General features: G+C 44.8%; 1 protein-coding gene across 1 annotated transcript in view; it reads left to right on the top strand.

The window, feature by feature from the left end:
* LOC104623717 (leucine-zipper-like transcriptional regulator 1) overlaps positions 1–11,603 on the top strand; it is a gene marked incomplete at its 5' end in the record, with an annotated part of 20,610 nt that extends 9,007 nt beyond the window's left edge. Inside the window, 8 exon segments of the mRNA XM_010290885.1 lie at positions 293–476; positions 2,313–2,482; positions 4,206–4,362; positions 5,800–5,926; positions 7,029–7,178; positions 7,392–7,497; positions 8,341–8,421; positions 11,260–11,603. Coding sequence (XP_010289187.1) covers positions 293–476; positions 2,313–2,482; positions 4,206–4,362; positions 5,800–5,926; positions 7,029–7,178; positions 7,392–7,497; positions 8,341–8,421; positions 11,260–11,376 — 1,092 coding nt within the window.
* Positions 11,604–13,689: the final 2,086 nt, after the last annotated feature.

Genomic DNA, 13,689 nt, shown 5'->3' with positions numbered 1-13,689 from the left:
CCTGCTGAGGGCAGAAATGTGAGCTCAGTGGAATTCATTCCTCCCTTTTTCAGAGGTCCTGCTTTTGAGCTTCATCCAGGACCTCACATTTGTTCTGATGCATGTTTGTCACAGGATATGGAACAGTAAGTCGTATGAATTCCTTATTATCTTGAAGATAACCTCAAAGATGATGAGATCTTGGTCTTGAAGATTGTGCAGTAAATGAGAAGGATCTTTCCTCTGGTTTGATAGTAATGTGTGTGAGCTGACACAGCCTTGTTGCCATGTTTGAGTGTTTTTTCTGTCTCAGAAATCAAAGCAAGATATTGAAGATGAGGGACATGCGACGTGTCAGAAAGATGGGATTGGTGGGAATGTCAAGTTGTGCCGCCTGCAGCCGCTCCTGGAAGTGCCCATCCGAGAGGCTGAGGCGCAACCCTTCGAGGTTCTCATGCAGTTTCTATACACGGATAAAATAAAATACCCTCGCAAAGGTAGGACAGCAGGATAAAAAAATACCAGGAACTGGGGAGCAAACATTTATTTTGATACAGAGCAAGATCAAGCATTTGCAGACGATCAATGCTGCTTCAAGCGCTTAATTATTTACCTGAGATTTAAGAAAAGCTGATCTCTATCAAAGCATACTAAAAGTGCTTTGATATTTCCTAGTTCTTTTCAAACATCAAGGAAAAGCAGGTTCTTGATCTTTCCAAAAGGTGCAAGCAGAACCAACCAACCAAACGAACAAAAATTTCATGGTATTTTGAACATCATGAGCGGCCTGCCTGGAAGGACCATGTATCCTGGGTTGGCTTATTTCCTTTTTCTGGTGTTGTTTTGATCCATTGCAAATTGAGCCCACACAGAAAGGCAGAGCAAGCCAGTATTTATCATCTCTTCAGAATGCCGATCCAAAGGAATGCCTCAAGAAAGGAACAATCCATTTGATGCATTCATTGAAGATCCCCGAGTTAAAAACACTTACGGGCTGGGAGGTAGTAGCCAGAGCGCTCTCGGCTCCCACACAGTAAATCGAACTCATGGCGGTGTTTGAGCGATGAGGCCCGTTGGGCTGTGGGGGTGGGACTGGATGGCCGGGGGGGTGGCCCCAGCTGGGGGGGCTGGCGAAGCTGCAGCCACGTGGCACAGGCGTGAAAAGTGGGGTACGGCTATCCTAATGCTGGAGGCTTTGCTTCAGTTTCAGTCCAGGATCTTTCCTTTCTATGGAAGGTAATTCTCAGGAAAATAGTAATTTGTATGCAGTTGTCCGAAGGCTTTCCCCGTGAGGTGCTTTCCCCATGAGGTGGCCTGTCTCAGAGCAAGCCTAATTAATGAGGATGAGAGAACCTTCTCATTGGTGTCTGCCGACATTGCCACATCCCACTCTCAGCCCGTTGTGCTCACTGCAGGACAGGATCAGGCCAAAGAAGGGATTATCACACTGTTCTCTTCCCTTTGTTATAGGCTTCCCAGGCAGCCTGCTGCCCTCCTCTCCAGCCCATCAAACGTTCTCCCTGGTGCTTACCTGACTGCTGGGACCCTCAGTGGCCCTGTCCTGACCATTTGTATTCCTAGTTCCTCCTCTCAGTTCAGAGGGCAGCACCTTGGGGACCCATCCAGAGGCTGAGCTAATAGAATTGGGCATGCTTATCAAAGGGGATTTTCCTGATTAGACACAGGGAAGGCACGTGACGTGCAAGAAGGCTTTTCTCTATCAAAAAGTCATCACAGCAGATGGCCAGAGATCTCCTGTGAGGAAAGCAAAGACTGTAGAGGATTATTCCTTGAGTTGGTGTCCCAGTAGCCTCATTGCAGTGGCCTACAAGGGTCCCCGCTGCCCCTCTCTTACTTCAGCCCTCTCTTCTAGACCAGCCTCAGATCTGTAATGGGCACAAACAGAGTGCCTTCGTAAGGGTGTGTCAAGATCAGGGAGCTGATTGCTAATACTGCTTAAAAACCAAGGACTTCCACAGAGCTGTTAGCAGCTGAGCACTTTGGAAGATCATGCTGCTAGCTTTGGAGCTTGTCAATGTTTTTAGAGACTTTAGCTTCTTTTGAGGGTTTTAAAAAATTGTGATCCAGGTTGTCACAAAATCTTTGTCCAAAAAGTCTTTTGGGGTGGCTCTTTCATGCCTCAATTTTGAAACTCCTTTTTTAGTATCAATTCAGATTTTGTCTAACCAGCAATGGAATTTTTTTCTCCATAAAAATACTCCGATCGCTGCCCGTTCTGCCACTCCGAATGCTCAAATAAAAAGAAACACTTTGAGAAAAGTTTCTCGTTTTGTTTTGTGAGCTCTCCAGCATTCTTCTACTTGTAATTTCAGGTCATGTGCAGGATGTGTTACTTATCATGGATGTATACAAACTAGCCTTAAACTTCAAGCTCTCTCGACTGGAACAGCTCTGCCTTCAATATATTGAAGCATCTGTAGATCTGCAGAATGTGCTCATTGTGTGTGAAAATGCTAACAAACTTCAGCTGGATCAGCTAAAGGTAATCACATTTTGCATACAAAGTAACTGGTAAGAAATTAAAATAAATAAAATCGACATAATGAATGCTTTGCAAAAGCTATCAACTTTTGCAAATTCAGTTCTTTCCTATAACTATAGTTGCTTGAGTTATGTTAGAGTGGATTGTCCTGCAGTTGCTCATGAACATTATGTAGGTTTTTTCCAATAAGTGTTTGATATTTTTGCATATCTGCCTGTAGGATGTAAAGGACAGAGTGACTTTGGCTCTTCCTCAGTTCACTCTCACTGCAGCCAGATGGAACCGGTGCATTTTCTGGTCCCACTGTTTTATACAGAGACTGCAAACAGGTTCTTTCACCTGGTCTGATGAAAAACTAAATTCTGTTTTCATGCCTTTGGAAAACACTCTACTGAAAAACAAAATGTGTCTGTGATTCTTTGTCTCTAGGTAGTGGGTCAAGGGCTTTTAGGCATTTGCTGAAAGTCATGACAGAGTCGATATGTGCAGGCTTCAGACCACGATTTGCTGTGATGGTCTGGTTCCCACCAACAGTGGCGAGAGCTGATGCTGCCTAAAGCTGCAGAGAAGCAGCTCCTTCACCCAACTCCAAGAGTCAGTGCAAGATCATGCAATGCCTGTTTGAGCAGCCTGTGCACATGAGTTGGCCACACAGCTGATGGTTGCAAGCAGAGTGAGGCTAGAGAAACCCAGCACACACCAGCACTTCCTCAGGCACTCTATACATTGGGTATGGGAAAGGAAAGGCATCCAGGAGGACAGCAGCAGAGTCAGCAGCAAGTACATAATGCTGGCACAGCCTTTGGTGCATGGGACCATGAAGCCTTTAGCTACCCAGAAGCTCAAGCAAGTATCTCAGCACTGGTGAATCTAGTGCCAATAATTTCAGATCAGCTTGCTACCTCCACCTGCCTTTGCTCCCAGCAGGGTGACAGGGGCTCTTCCACACAACTCCATTTGATCAGGATCACCCTGAGTTGGCATCCTGTCTTCTCAAGTGCGCGTTAGTCCTCATCGGTAGGTGCCATCTGCAGAAGGCTGCCCTTTCTGGCATCCTAGTCATTGTTTAAAACGTTTTACAGATGGGTCCTGGACAGATCCCTGCAGATCCGAGGTGAAATAACTTGGCAGAAGGTGGACAATAGTAATTATTCTTTGAATTAATTTTGTACTCGCCATATGGTGAGCTGGTATAGATTATATTTTTTGCTTATGAAAGTGTCCTGAGGGAAAGCCTTGGTTCGCACTGGCAAAATGAAGTGCCATTTTTTGGCCTTTTAACTGTTTAGCATTAAGTCTGGTTCATTTGTCACCTTTCTAACAGATTGATTTTTCTAGTGAGTTTGTTGTACAAGAGCTCTTTCAGACTGTTTGCAAGCTATGCAGAAAAGGTTAATGCAAAATGCACACAAGGAAACCCTGTAAACTATTTGTACCCTTAATGGATAGTGTTAAGAGTTAAGATCTCTTCACCCTTCAAATTAACTTTGGGTACCTAATTGTATAAAGAATTATTATGAGATAGCAGCCAATCTCAGTTGGCTCCATGAGGTTTTCAGCATCTCCTGAGATTCCTCTTTTAGAAAGCTTTGGAGCACTTGGATGGGAGACAATTAATCTTTTCTTTGTTACTATTTCTTAGTCAGGTTTTTCTAGATGCTTGGAATTGTCCTGAATTTCCTGTTAACTGTAATTTTGTTATTAATATTGGGTTTTTTTTAAGGAACATTGCCTGAACTTTGTGGTGAAGGAATCACATTTTAATCAGGTAATAATGATGAAGGAGTTTGAGCATCTTTCTTCATCCCTCATAGTGGAGATTGTACGGAGAAAACAGCAACCTCCTGTTCGAACACATTCCGATCAGCCACTTGACATCGGTAACTTTTATGCTTTATAAAGTAATTAGTTGTGCTGTTTTTGCATTGCTACGGGTTGGTTTAGTCTAGGAAACAGCCTAGGGAGTAGACCACTGCAGACCACCGATTCTTCCGTTGATGTAACTGTGCTTAGGCTGTTTCTCAGACTAAGACAGGGCATGCCGGTTCTTTTTCCAGTAAGCTTCAATCCGAACAGTATCCCCATCAAAATACGTGAAGAGTCTTGTTAAATATAGTTGTGTTCTTCTTGCAATAAAATATCCTGATTCTGTTCAGAGAGAGAAGAGGCAGAAGAAACATAAGATTATAAAGAATGGTTCAAAAAAAAAGGCAGTGGACATGCAGTTTAAGTGGAGTAGAAGGTAACAAAGCTGAGTGGGGGGTTTGCCTGCTCATAGGTTTTCACTGAAGAAGGAGTGAGAGTGGGGAAGAGGATCACGGCAGTAAGCCAGTGCTGGCAAGGTAGACCTTGTGAGAAGGGGTGGAGTGGGGAAACATGGAAAATTTGACCAAGAAAAAGAAAAGTTAATGGAAGAAAGGAAGAGAAAATAGGGAGGAGAAGACTTTTAGAAGATAAGTAACCTGTACTAATGGTCATTCTGTGGTTCTGCTGGAAGAAGATTTGATTTACGGTTCTGTTATGGAATACATCAAGGACTGATTTGGGACTAGTCTTATTCAAGATTTTATCATCTTGACACAGAAAAAGGAATTAATAATGAAATTTGTTGAGGCAAAGTTCAGAGGCATTGCTGATATTGATTTGGAATACTACACAAAAAGAATTGGAGGCTGGCGAGAAAGATGGAGAAGCCAGTCCTAGAAGGTCAAGTAGAAGCCTTTGGCTGGCATTTGTCCCAGGGAGAAGAGAGGCGCGCTGCCCGGGAAGATGGCATAGCCAGCTTCTGTAGCCAGAGCTGGAACAGTGCGAGAGACCCAAACGTCAAAAAATTGAAAGATGAACTTCTAAAATATGAGCGAATTTGGATCAGACTTGAATGTGCTCCATTTCTCAGTTATTGTGTATTTGCAAAAGTTAATTAAAACGTTGGATAAAAGAAGCCTTTATTGAGGATTTGGGAAAGCTTTTTTACATGAAGAGACAAAATTTTATATTCCTTGTGTTTGGAAATAATTAAGAGGGTGAGGGAACACCAGATTTCTTTACTTATGGAGAACACGTTTCAGTGTGTTTGCTGTCAGCAGTTTGAAAGCAGAGCTGCCAGGCTTGTTTCTGGGATGGGCAGTAATGGATTGCAGCGGGGAGGATGGAGCTCATTTTGCTCCACGATTATGAGGAAGGGCCTGCCTCCCACTTACCCAAGCGTCCCAAAGGAAAGAGGGGCTGGAGCTATAATTCAGCCATGTATTAGTTTGATAGCACCTGGTCACCTGGGACTATGATGTCTTTACGTATTTCACTACGTTAACTTTCAGGAACATCTTTAATTCAGGACATGAAGGCTTACCTAGAAGGAGCTGGGACTGAATTCTGTGATATCATCCTTCTCTTAGACGGCCACCCACGGCCAGCCCATAAAGCAATCCTAGCAGCACGCTCCAGGTGACTCAATGTTCACTAAAACTGTAACAAATACTGTATGTGTAAAATGCAGTGTTGTGCAATCTGTGGGTCACCTTGGGTTTTTTAGAAGATGGGAAGGAACTTTGTATCTGCATAAAGTATATAGGAGTATTTAGGTGCAGCTTTGCTCAGTGAGTGTAATAAGTCTTTAAGCAACAGTGATTAAATATTTTTTTCAATTTGATACACAGTAGGGAAAGGAGGAAATTAAAACTGCAGAGATTCTCTAGAGGATGTGTAAGAAGCTGCACTGCAAGACAAAGAATCTGTAAACTCACAGGAAGGGAAAAAGGGTGTAAAACATAAGGTGGTTTCAGTGAAGTGGAAAGCAACAGATGCCCACTGAGGTCAGAAAGAGTTTTCTGATGGTGAACATCCATTTTAAATCATGTGAAACTCAAGTCTCTTTCTCACTAGCTGATACTTAAGACTGGGTACGAATAAGCATAACAAAAAACGGTGCATAACAGAGACTAGATTGTTCCCATACTTTGTTGCAGCGACAAGTAGTTCACCCTTCTGAAGATGGGTGCTGTTCTCCCTCCTCAGCATGTGGGTGAAGTGGGTTTGTCCTTTGCTTGTGTGTTCTGTGTACCTGCACCTTTATGTTCCGCCAAACATTAAATGTTCACATAAAATTTCTAATTCAAATACTGTCACAATTTTTTTCCAGTCCCAGTAATAATATTCAGTATTAGTTACCGTGGTATTTTACCAGAAGCATTTCACAGCTCTTAACCCTGCATGATTGGCAGCCTGTAGATACCAAGGAAATTCATAATGCTTTAAGCTCTCTACTGGGCCTTATGCAAATTAGACAAAAATCAAAGCACCATGTGTCCTAATTTTCAAGAAACAGAGACAAATTTCAGGTAGTGCTGATGGAAATTAGGGGGATTATATTTGGAGTTCTCTCACAGGCAGGCATATATTAAACACCAATTTAGCAGTGGTTTTACCCAGATTGTCACCTGAATTTACATCTTTGAAAGCTGCAGTGCTTAATAGCAGCCTTTGAACAATACTGGATTAAACTATCTGCCTGCAGAATGTGTTACATCAGTTTTATTTCCTTTTCCAGTTACTTTGAAGCCATGTTCCGTTCCTTCATGCCAGAAGATGGGCAAGTGAATATTTCTATAGGTGAAATGGTTCCCAGCAAGCAAGCATTTGAATCTATGCTTAGATACATTTATTATGGAGAAGTAAACATGCCTCCTGAAGACTCCCTGTATCCTTAAGCCTAAAGGAATTGAAGTATCTGTCTAAAGTGCGTGTACAGCAGCTCACCTCCCTTTTGCTCTGGATTGCCAGGCACAACCTGGGAGGATTATTTGTCAGGATTGCATTAACAGGCACTGCTTTTAACTTCTGTCATTGATTTGTATTTACAGTCAGTGCTCTTACCTTTGCTTTATGTTTTTTTCCTTAATGAGATTAACAGCTACCTCTTTGCTGCACCTTACTATTATGGCTTCTCCAACAACAGACTGCAAGCCTATTGTAAACAGAATCTAGAAATGAATGTCACAGTGGAGAACGTACTCCAGGTAATTGTCCCCGAGCAGCTTTAACTGTCACTTGACTTAAATACAGGAAAACCAAAGGGTCTAGTCAAGTGAGTACCCCCAGTGCCAGGATCACTGAGTCAGTTCCCAACTGACATCCACTGAGACTGCACAAAGCCTTCTCATGACAGTGGCCCAGCATGGTTAACATGTACGCAGCAGCGCAGCCTTCAGCGACTTTATTTCCTTAGCTGCTTTTTGTGTCACTAGTGCTCCTGTGCCAAAGTGTTGAGCAGATATTGCTCAGTTGGCCAACGGGATGTTCCTCTTGAGCTCCTCGTCCCCCGTTGTAGACCAGTGTTTCTAAAGGGATTTTTAAGACGTGTGCTCAGCACTCAACTCCAAATGCTTTTTTGGTAGATGTTTGTACCAGGGCAAATGGTGATGTGCGGGTGACATCAGTCTTGTTTTATCAGTAATGCTGACAGGATCTGGCAATGAAGTTTAAGCTAACAAAAAATACAGTGATAAGAAAGCCTACAAAACCATCTACTAGGTAGGCAGAACAAACCCGCTGCAACATGAGCAGAATCAATTCCAGCGTTAACTGCTCTTGGCCCTTGCCTGTGCCAGTCTCACTGGGGCACTTCAGGGAAGCTGGCTCTGAAACAAATCTGCAGTTTCCTACTGATTATTTCCTGAGGACTCCACACATTTTAAATCCAAGACTTATTTTTTAATACTTCAGAAAAGATTCATGTTTGTAATGAAAAATGGAGATATTTCCCTAGCTTAGAGGAATTACCTCCTCTGAGTCAGAACAGTGTTTGTGCCTTGTACTCTGAGCCATGCAGAAGGAGAATCACATCGTTGCTTTTGCTCTAGATTTTAGAGGCAGCTGACAAGACCCAGGCCCTGGACATGAAGAGGCACTGCCTGCACATCATCGTTCACCAGTTCACCAAGGTTGGTTGCATCTTTTCTGGGCCTTTTGAGAGCTGCTGTCCTCTGTCACTGCGGTGGTTAAAGACACATTAATATAGGAATCCATTTCATTCTTTCTCATGTGAGACAGCTGAGAGCTGGCTTTGTATCACTGACACTCACTGACAAGTCTGCTAGGCATACTTTTTACACTAAACATAAACAAAAGACTAGAACAGCCTGGTCTGGAAATGTGAAGACCTTCCAAAACAGAAGTACACAGAACTGCTTCCATTTCCACTTGTTCTGGCTGTTAATTTTGTGCCATGCCATCCTTGGGTTCTCACGTGTATAGCAAGATAAGATTGTTACGTATTGAGGGCACAAATCTCTCACTAGCAGTTACGAATATGCTGTTCATATTTCTCTTGAAGTATTCTCTGTCATAGATATTATATTGTCACGTGCTCAAAAGGCAAATTACCATGCCCTGGCTGAGCTTTCTGTAGTTTCCATGTTTTGACCTGTGGGATGATGCATTAGTCATAGGAAAGGTCAGGAGCCTGATGTGCTGATATTCCTGTCCTCACTCAAGAGAATGGCATTGTTATTTAGTTGTTCCTATGAGACACGATCCCTCCATGAGAGTTTCCCAGCCTGTCACCAGTTTGTTGCACAACTATTAGCATTGCTGGAATTGATAGATAAATCTTAGGAATAGGGATTTCTGGATACTACACATTTATTGATAATAATTCCCTAGTTAGTATTCAAGTAGCTCTCTATCTTTGTATATTAATCTCACAATACTCCCACTGCTGCCAATGGGGAAGGAAGGCACCGCTCAGTCCAGTTTATATCTAGATACGAGACAGAGAGAGGTATTCAGACTCTTCATTAAATACCTAAGTTGCCCAAGTGTAATGCATTTTATATTCAGAAATAACTGAAAATGCATAAAAAAGCTTTGAGTGTGGAGCCAGCATCCAGGAATCACTCTTGCAGTGGAGTCCCCAGCGGGAGGTTACAACCCCTGGCTTCATCTTGCGGTGTTGTATTCTGGCCTCACAAATCCTGCAGAGTGGCCCAACTTCAGCAGGGGATGGAGGACGGTCCCGCGCGGGTTACAGGATAGCCTGGTGGCTGGGACATCTCGGGTTTGGCGTCAATGCATTACAGTCCCTGAGAGCTGAAATCTCACAGTCTCAACTTCCCAGTGGAGGCCACAGGAAGATAAACAGGTTGGCACGATTCTCACCAGAACATACTGGGGGGAAATGAACATTGCGACATTTCAGAAGAGATTTGAACTGAAGGGCATTACTCAATTGTACTCCACTAACCAGAATATGTAGAAATGTTTTCTATTTAAACTGTTAACTGTTAGAACAGTTTTCGTCCAAATGTGGCTGGAAGACTGTCAAGCAGATGTGTGCAAAGAAATCTTAATTATGCAATGTTTTTCTTTGGCCTGAGAGGCTTCAGTGTGTGATTTTTGGCCCGGCGCTGGGTGACTCTATGTGTGGCTGGGCACGAAGGCTTGCCATTCTGCTCCCTGGCAAGCCACAGGCTCTGAAGGGGGTTTTGTTCTAGCTGCACAAGCCTGGTGGGTCATCAAGGCTTAGGCAGGCTGGGTGGATGACCGTTGGGATCTCCTGTTCTTCCAGCTTGATTAACACTATTCTTGGTTCGGACTGTTAAGGAGTTTTCCCCACAGCAAGAACACTAACTGAAGAGCTGCGCCCAGAGGTTTGGTAGTTTGGGCAACATGTTTTTAGTCTCTTGTGTGTCAGTATTGTGCAAAAGCCGTAATAAAACTGCTGTTCTGAAGTGTTTGTACTGACACCCTGATCTGTTCCTCCACAGTGCGTGCCTCGGTGCAGGGGCAGCATTCCCACCAGTGTTCAAGGGTTCTCTTTCCTTCCCATTTCTCGCGGACCCTTATTTTGGGGATATTACTTCAAGCACATGTCCTGAGCTCCTTCTGAAAGCATACTCAGCCATTTCCTTCCTGGGTTTCAAAAGATGCTCAGGACATCTTTATTCTTTATCACAGTTGAGTGTCTTAGAGTGAGGTAATATCTTTTATTAGATCAGTTAATACAGGTTGGGTAAGTGGGCAGGCTTCTAGGCAGAGTCTGCCTTCAAGGATGGGCATGTATGTTAATAACTCTAGAAAGAGGGATTACTGGCTTGTTACTGTGAGGTTGTGGAGAAGGAAGGAATGTGTAGAGCTCCTTTTTGATAACAGTTGAGCTTCCGAACAGCCTAAGAGCTTAAAGTTTGTTGCAGATAGATTCTCATATATCTGACGTGGCAAAGGTTTTTGTTGGCTGGTGCTCCAGTGACCTGCTTTGACTGTAGGAGGCACGCCCGCAAAACCGGCATGGACACTAAGCACGACGTCTTCTTAGGAGCACACAGGAGCGAAGAGATCAGGTCCTGAGTCACGTTCTCAGTAGAAACACACAGACTTCAAAGTTCAGGGCTGTGCTGGTGCCCAACTTTGCTTTTTTAGGAGAGTGCTTAGCTGGCATCCATTAGCAGTAGAGTTGTCAATATAAACAGCAATTACACTCCTTTCTCAGAGAGGCAGTGCTGGGGTCAGCATTTCTGCTGTTCTCCATGCTCATCCCCTCCAAGCAGCAGCTGGAATGGGGCTATAAGCACAGGACGTCATGACTGGAGCCCCCGTGGGCCGTTCTCTGCAGCCCAGCTACACGACTGTGATTTCACGCCGTACGTGCCCAGCCTTTGTCTTGCCTGACCTGCCTGTTTCACGTGGGGTGGCAGGGGTATAATGGTGCTACATCCACTATGATTTGGGGAGGGTTTTAATTTCTTTCTGTTTTTTCTGTTCTGTTTTTCTTTTCCTTGAAGGTCTCCAAGTTGCCAAATCTCCGCTCCCTAAGTCAGCTACTCCTTCTTGACATCATAGAGTCGTTAGCTAACCACATATCAGACAAGCAGTGCGCAGAGCTGGGCTCAGACATATGACATGCTTTGGTAATCGAACTTTTCATTTGTTCCTCAAAAAAAGGAGCACTTTACGGCTGACTCTCTTTTTACCATTCCATACTGAGCTGCTCAGAGTGTCTACACAATATAGCAGGCGGCCAAGAGGAGCACGGACAGCTGACTTGCTCTCCCGTGGATGTGCTCGGTTTGTACCTTTGTGGAGGAGGGTTTGGTCTCTGTTACACAAATGTAAAATTGAAACCATTACAGGAATGAATTTATTCCACATGGTTTTGGGAGTTCAGAATCAAGCCCATTATTACTTTCATACTGTAAAATAAAGCAGTCATGAGTAAGAGAGTCATTAATACTTTGAAACACAATATTTAAAGAACCCTATTTAAAGAACTCAGCTGACACAGCCAGGGGCTGTAAGTGGAAGTCAGTGAAAACAAAACTGGAAATAAGAGCGTTGTGTTCACAGTGAGGCTGACAATTGGACCAGAATGTAGTGACTTTTCAGAGACTCTTCATGGCGTGGATTAAAAGATAAGCGCTTTTGCAACTGCCTTGATTGGTGGGCTGCAGGAAGTCCAGACCTGTGCTCTGCAGCAGGTCAGACTAGAAGATTACAGTGGTCCTTTTGACCATCAGATCCATTAATCCTGTCTCACTAAGGCTTCCTAAATCAATTTATTAATAAAGAGTTAACATCTCCTGGCATTTCATGATTGACTTGGCTTTCATTTTGGAAAAAATTAAGCAAAAAGAGCTCTGAGCTTGATGAAGGTCACTTTTTGTTAAAAATAAGTGTGCTACATCTTGTTACTAATTTTATGCTGAAGTGTCTTCATTAGTCGTTGCTTTTGGAGGAAGGTGAAGGAAGGCAGAGAGCCCTTCCCAGCCAGTTCAGAAGCAGCCACTGTTCCCTCCCAGTTGCAGCTCCCCAGCTCCCCGCCGTGCTGGATGCTTCCCACACCGCAGAGGGGAGAGGAGCTTTACTTCTCCCTGGCTGCTGAGTCATGGAGCTTGGTTGGGGAGCATCGGAGATCAGCTGGTGTTGGTGAAACATCTGCTGGCAGAACTGCCCCCAGGGCCCACAGCCACCAAGGCAGCCCAGAGGAGGGAGTGGCCCAGAGGCTGAGAATCAAAATCTTGTCCTGCCTTGAGCTGCACCAGTTTGCAGAGGCGAAGCAGACGGCAGCGCTGCCGTGGTGCTGCTCTCTGCTTGGCTTTTTGGAATGGCAAAAGCTGGCTTGACCAGGCGGTGGAAGATCCCTCCTGGGAAGCGCAGCTGCCCAGCTCCTGTGTTTCCACCCTTGCAGCCACAATTTTTAATTCAGGCCAGTAGTGTTCCTGGAGCAATGCGAGTTGTGAGCTGGTCAGCATCCCGTAGCATGACATGCACATGCGTGCTTTGGTGTGCTGAGAGTGCCACAGTCTCTGTGCCATGGAGAGCGTGTTGTTTCATTTAATCCAAGGGACTTGCTTTAGGCACCACTCGATCTGTCTCCCAGCTGACGGCTGGCTCAGGTGAGTCACACCGGCAGTGCAGATGCATCTGAGGGCCAAGGGCTCATTTTGAACTGTAGGGATTACTTCCAGATGCCTCACAGGCAATGACGTCTCTTGTCAGAGGTCATGTCAGCTGTGCTGACCATCTGCATGTTCCCTGGGAAACCAGAAGATCTGCAAATGGGGAAGGGTTATATGCTACAACTTGTAAGAATACTGCAAGTTATTCTCAGCAATGCTGAATCCACTAGAGGACACGTTTCCAAACATGCACAGCCCTCAGTAAGGAAGAACAGACTGATTTCAACCCTGCCATAACCATCCCATTTGACCCCATTTTCTCAAGCTATTTGGAGCTTATTCCTGAGCCCAACAGCAAGGAAATGCGCTGTCTCTGCACCCTCTGAGCCGGGGCGCTGCAGGCATCCTTTCTTTGGAGGTGGTTTTGGCTTAGTCCAGGCTCTAGTGACTGTAGCGCTCGGTCAGAGTTGCATCGCATCGGTGGGCTTTAATGCCTGAAAAACTGTGGTCAGCGCCGCTGTTACGTTGTCGCTGTGATTTGCCTCTGGGCTGCTGTTGTGCAGGGTGCCAGGAGCACACACCCTTCCAAGAGAGGAGCCAGGGACCTGCCCTGTGGGCAAAGCTGACCCCCTTCAGCCTGAGCTGTCCCACACACACCTGGGAGCACGGTGGGGGCTGCAGTGGTTTGGGCCATGTGGGGCTGGGCTGGGTCTCAGGAGAAAGAGGCAAGGGAAGTGCCAGGGCTGCCAGGGTGGAATGGGCCATCCTTCCCGAAGGATCAGGCGATGCACGGCCCAGAAGGGACGGCCCTGCATA

This window comes from Phaethon lepturus, unplaced genomic scaffold (genome assembly GCF_000687285.1).
Source record: "Phaethon lepturus isolate BGI_N335 unplaced genomic scaffold, ASM68728v1 scaffold17827, whole genome shotgun sequence".
Lineage (NCBI taxonomy): Eukaryota > Metazoa > Chordata > Aves > Phaethontiformes > Phaethontidae > Phaethon > Phaethon lepturus.
The sequence above is the reverse complement of the archived record's forward strand: the minus strand, read 5'-3'. Positions and strand labels throughout refer to the sequence as shown.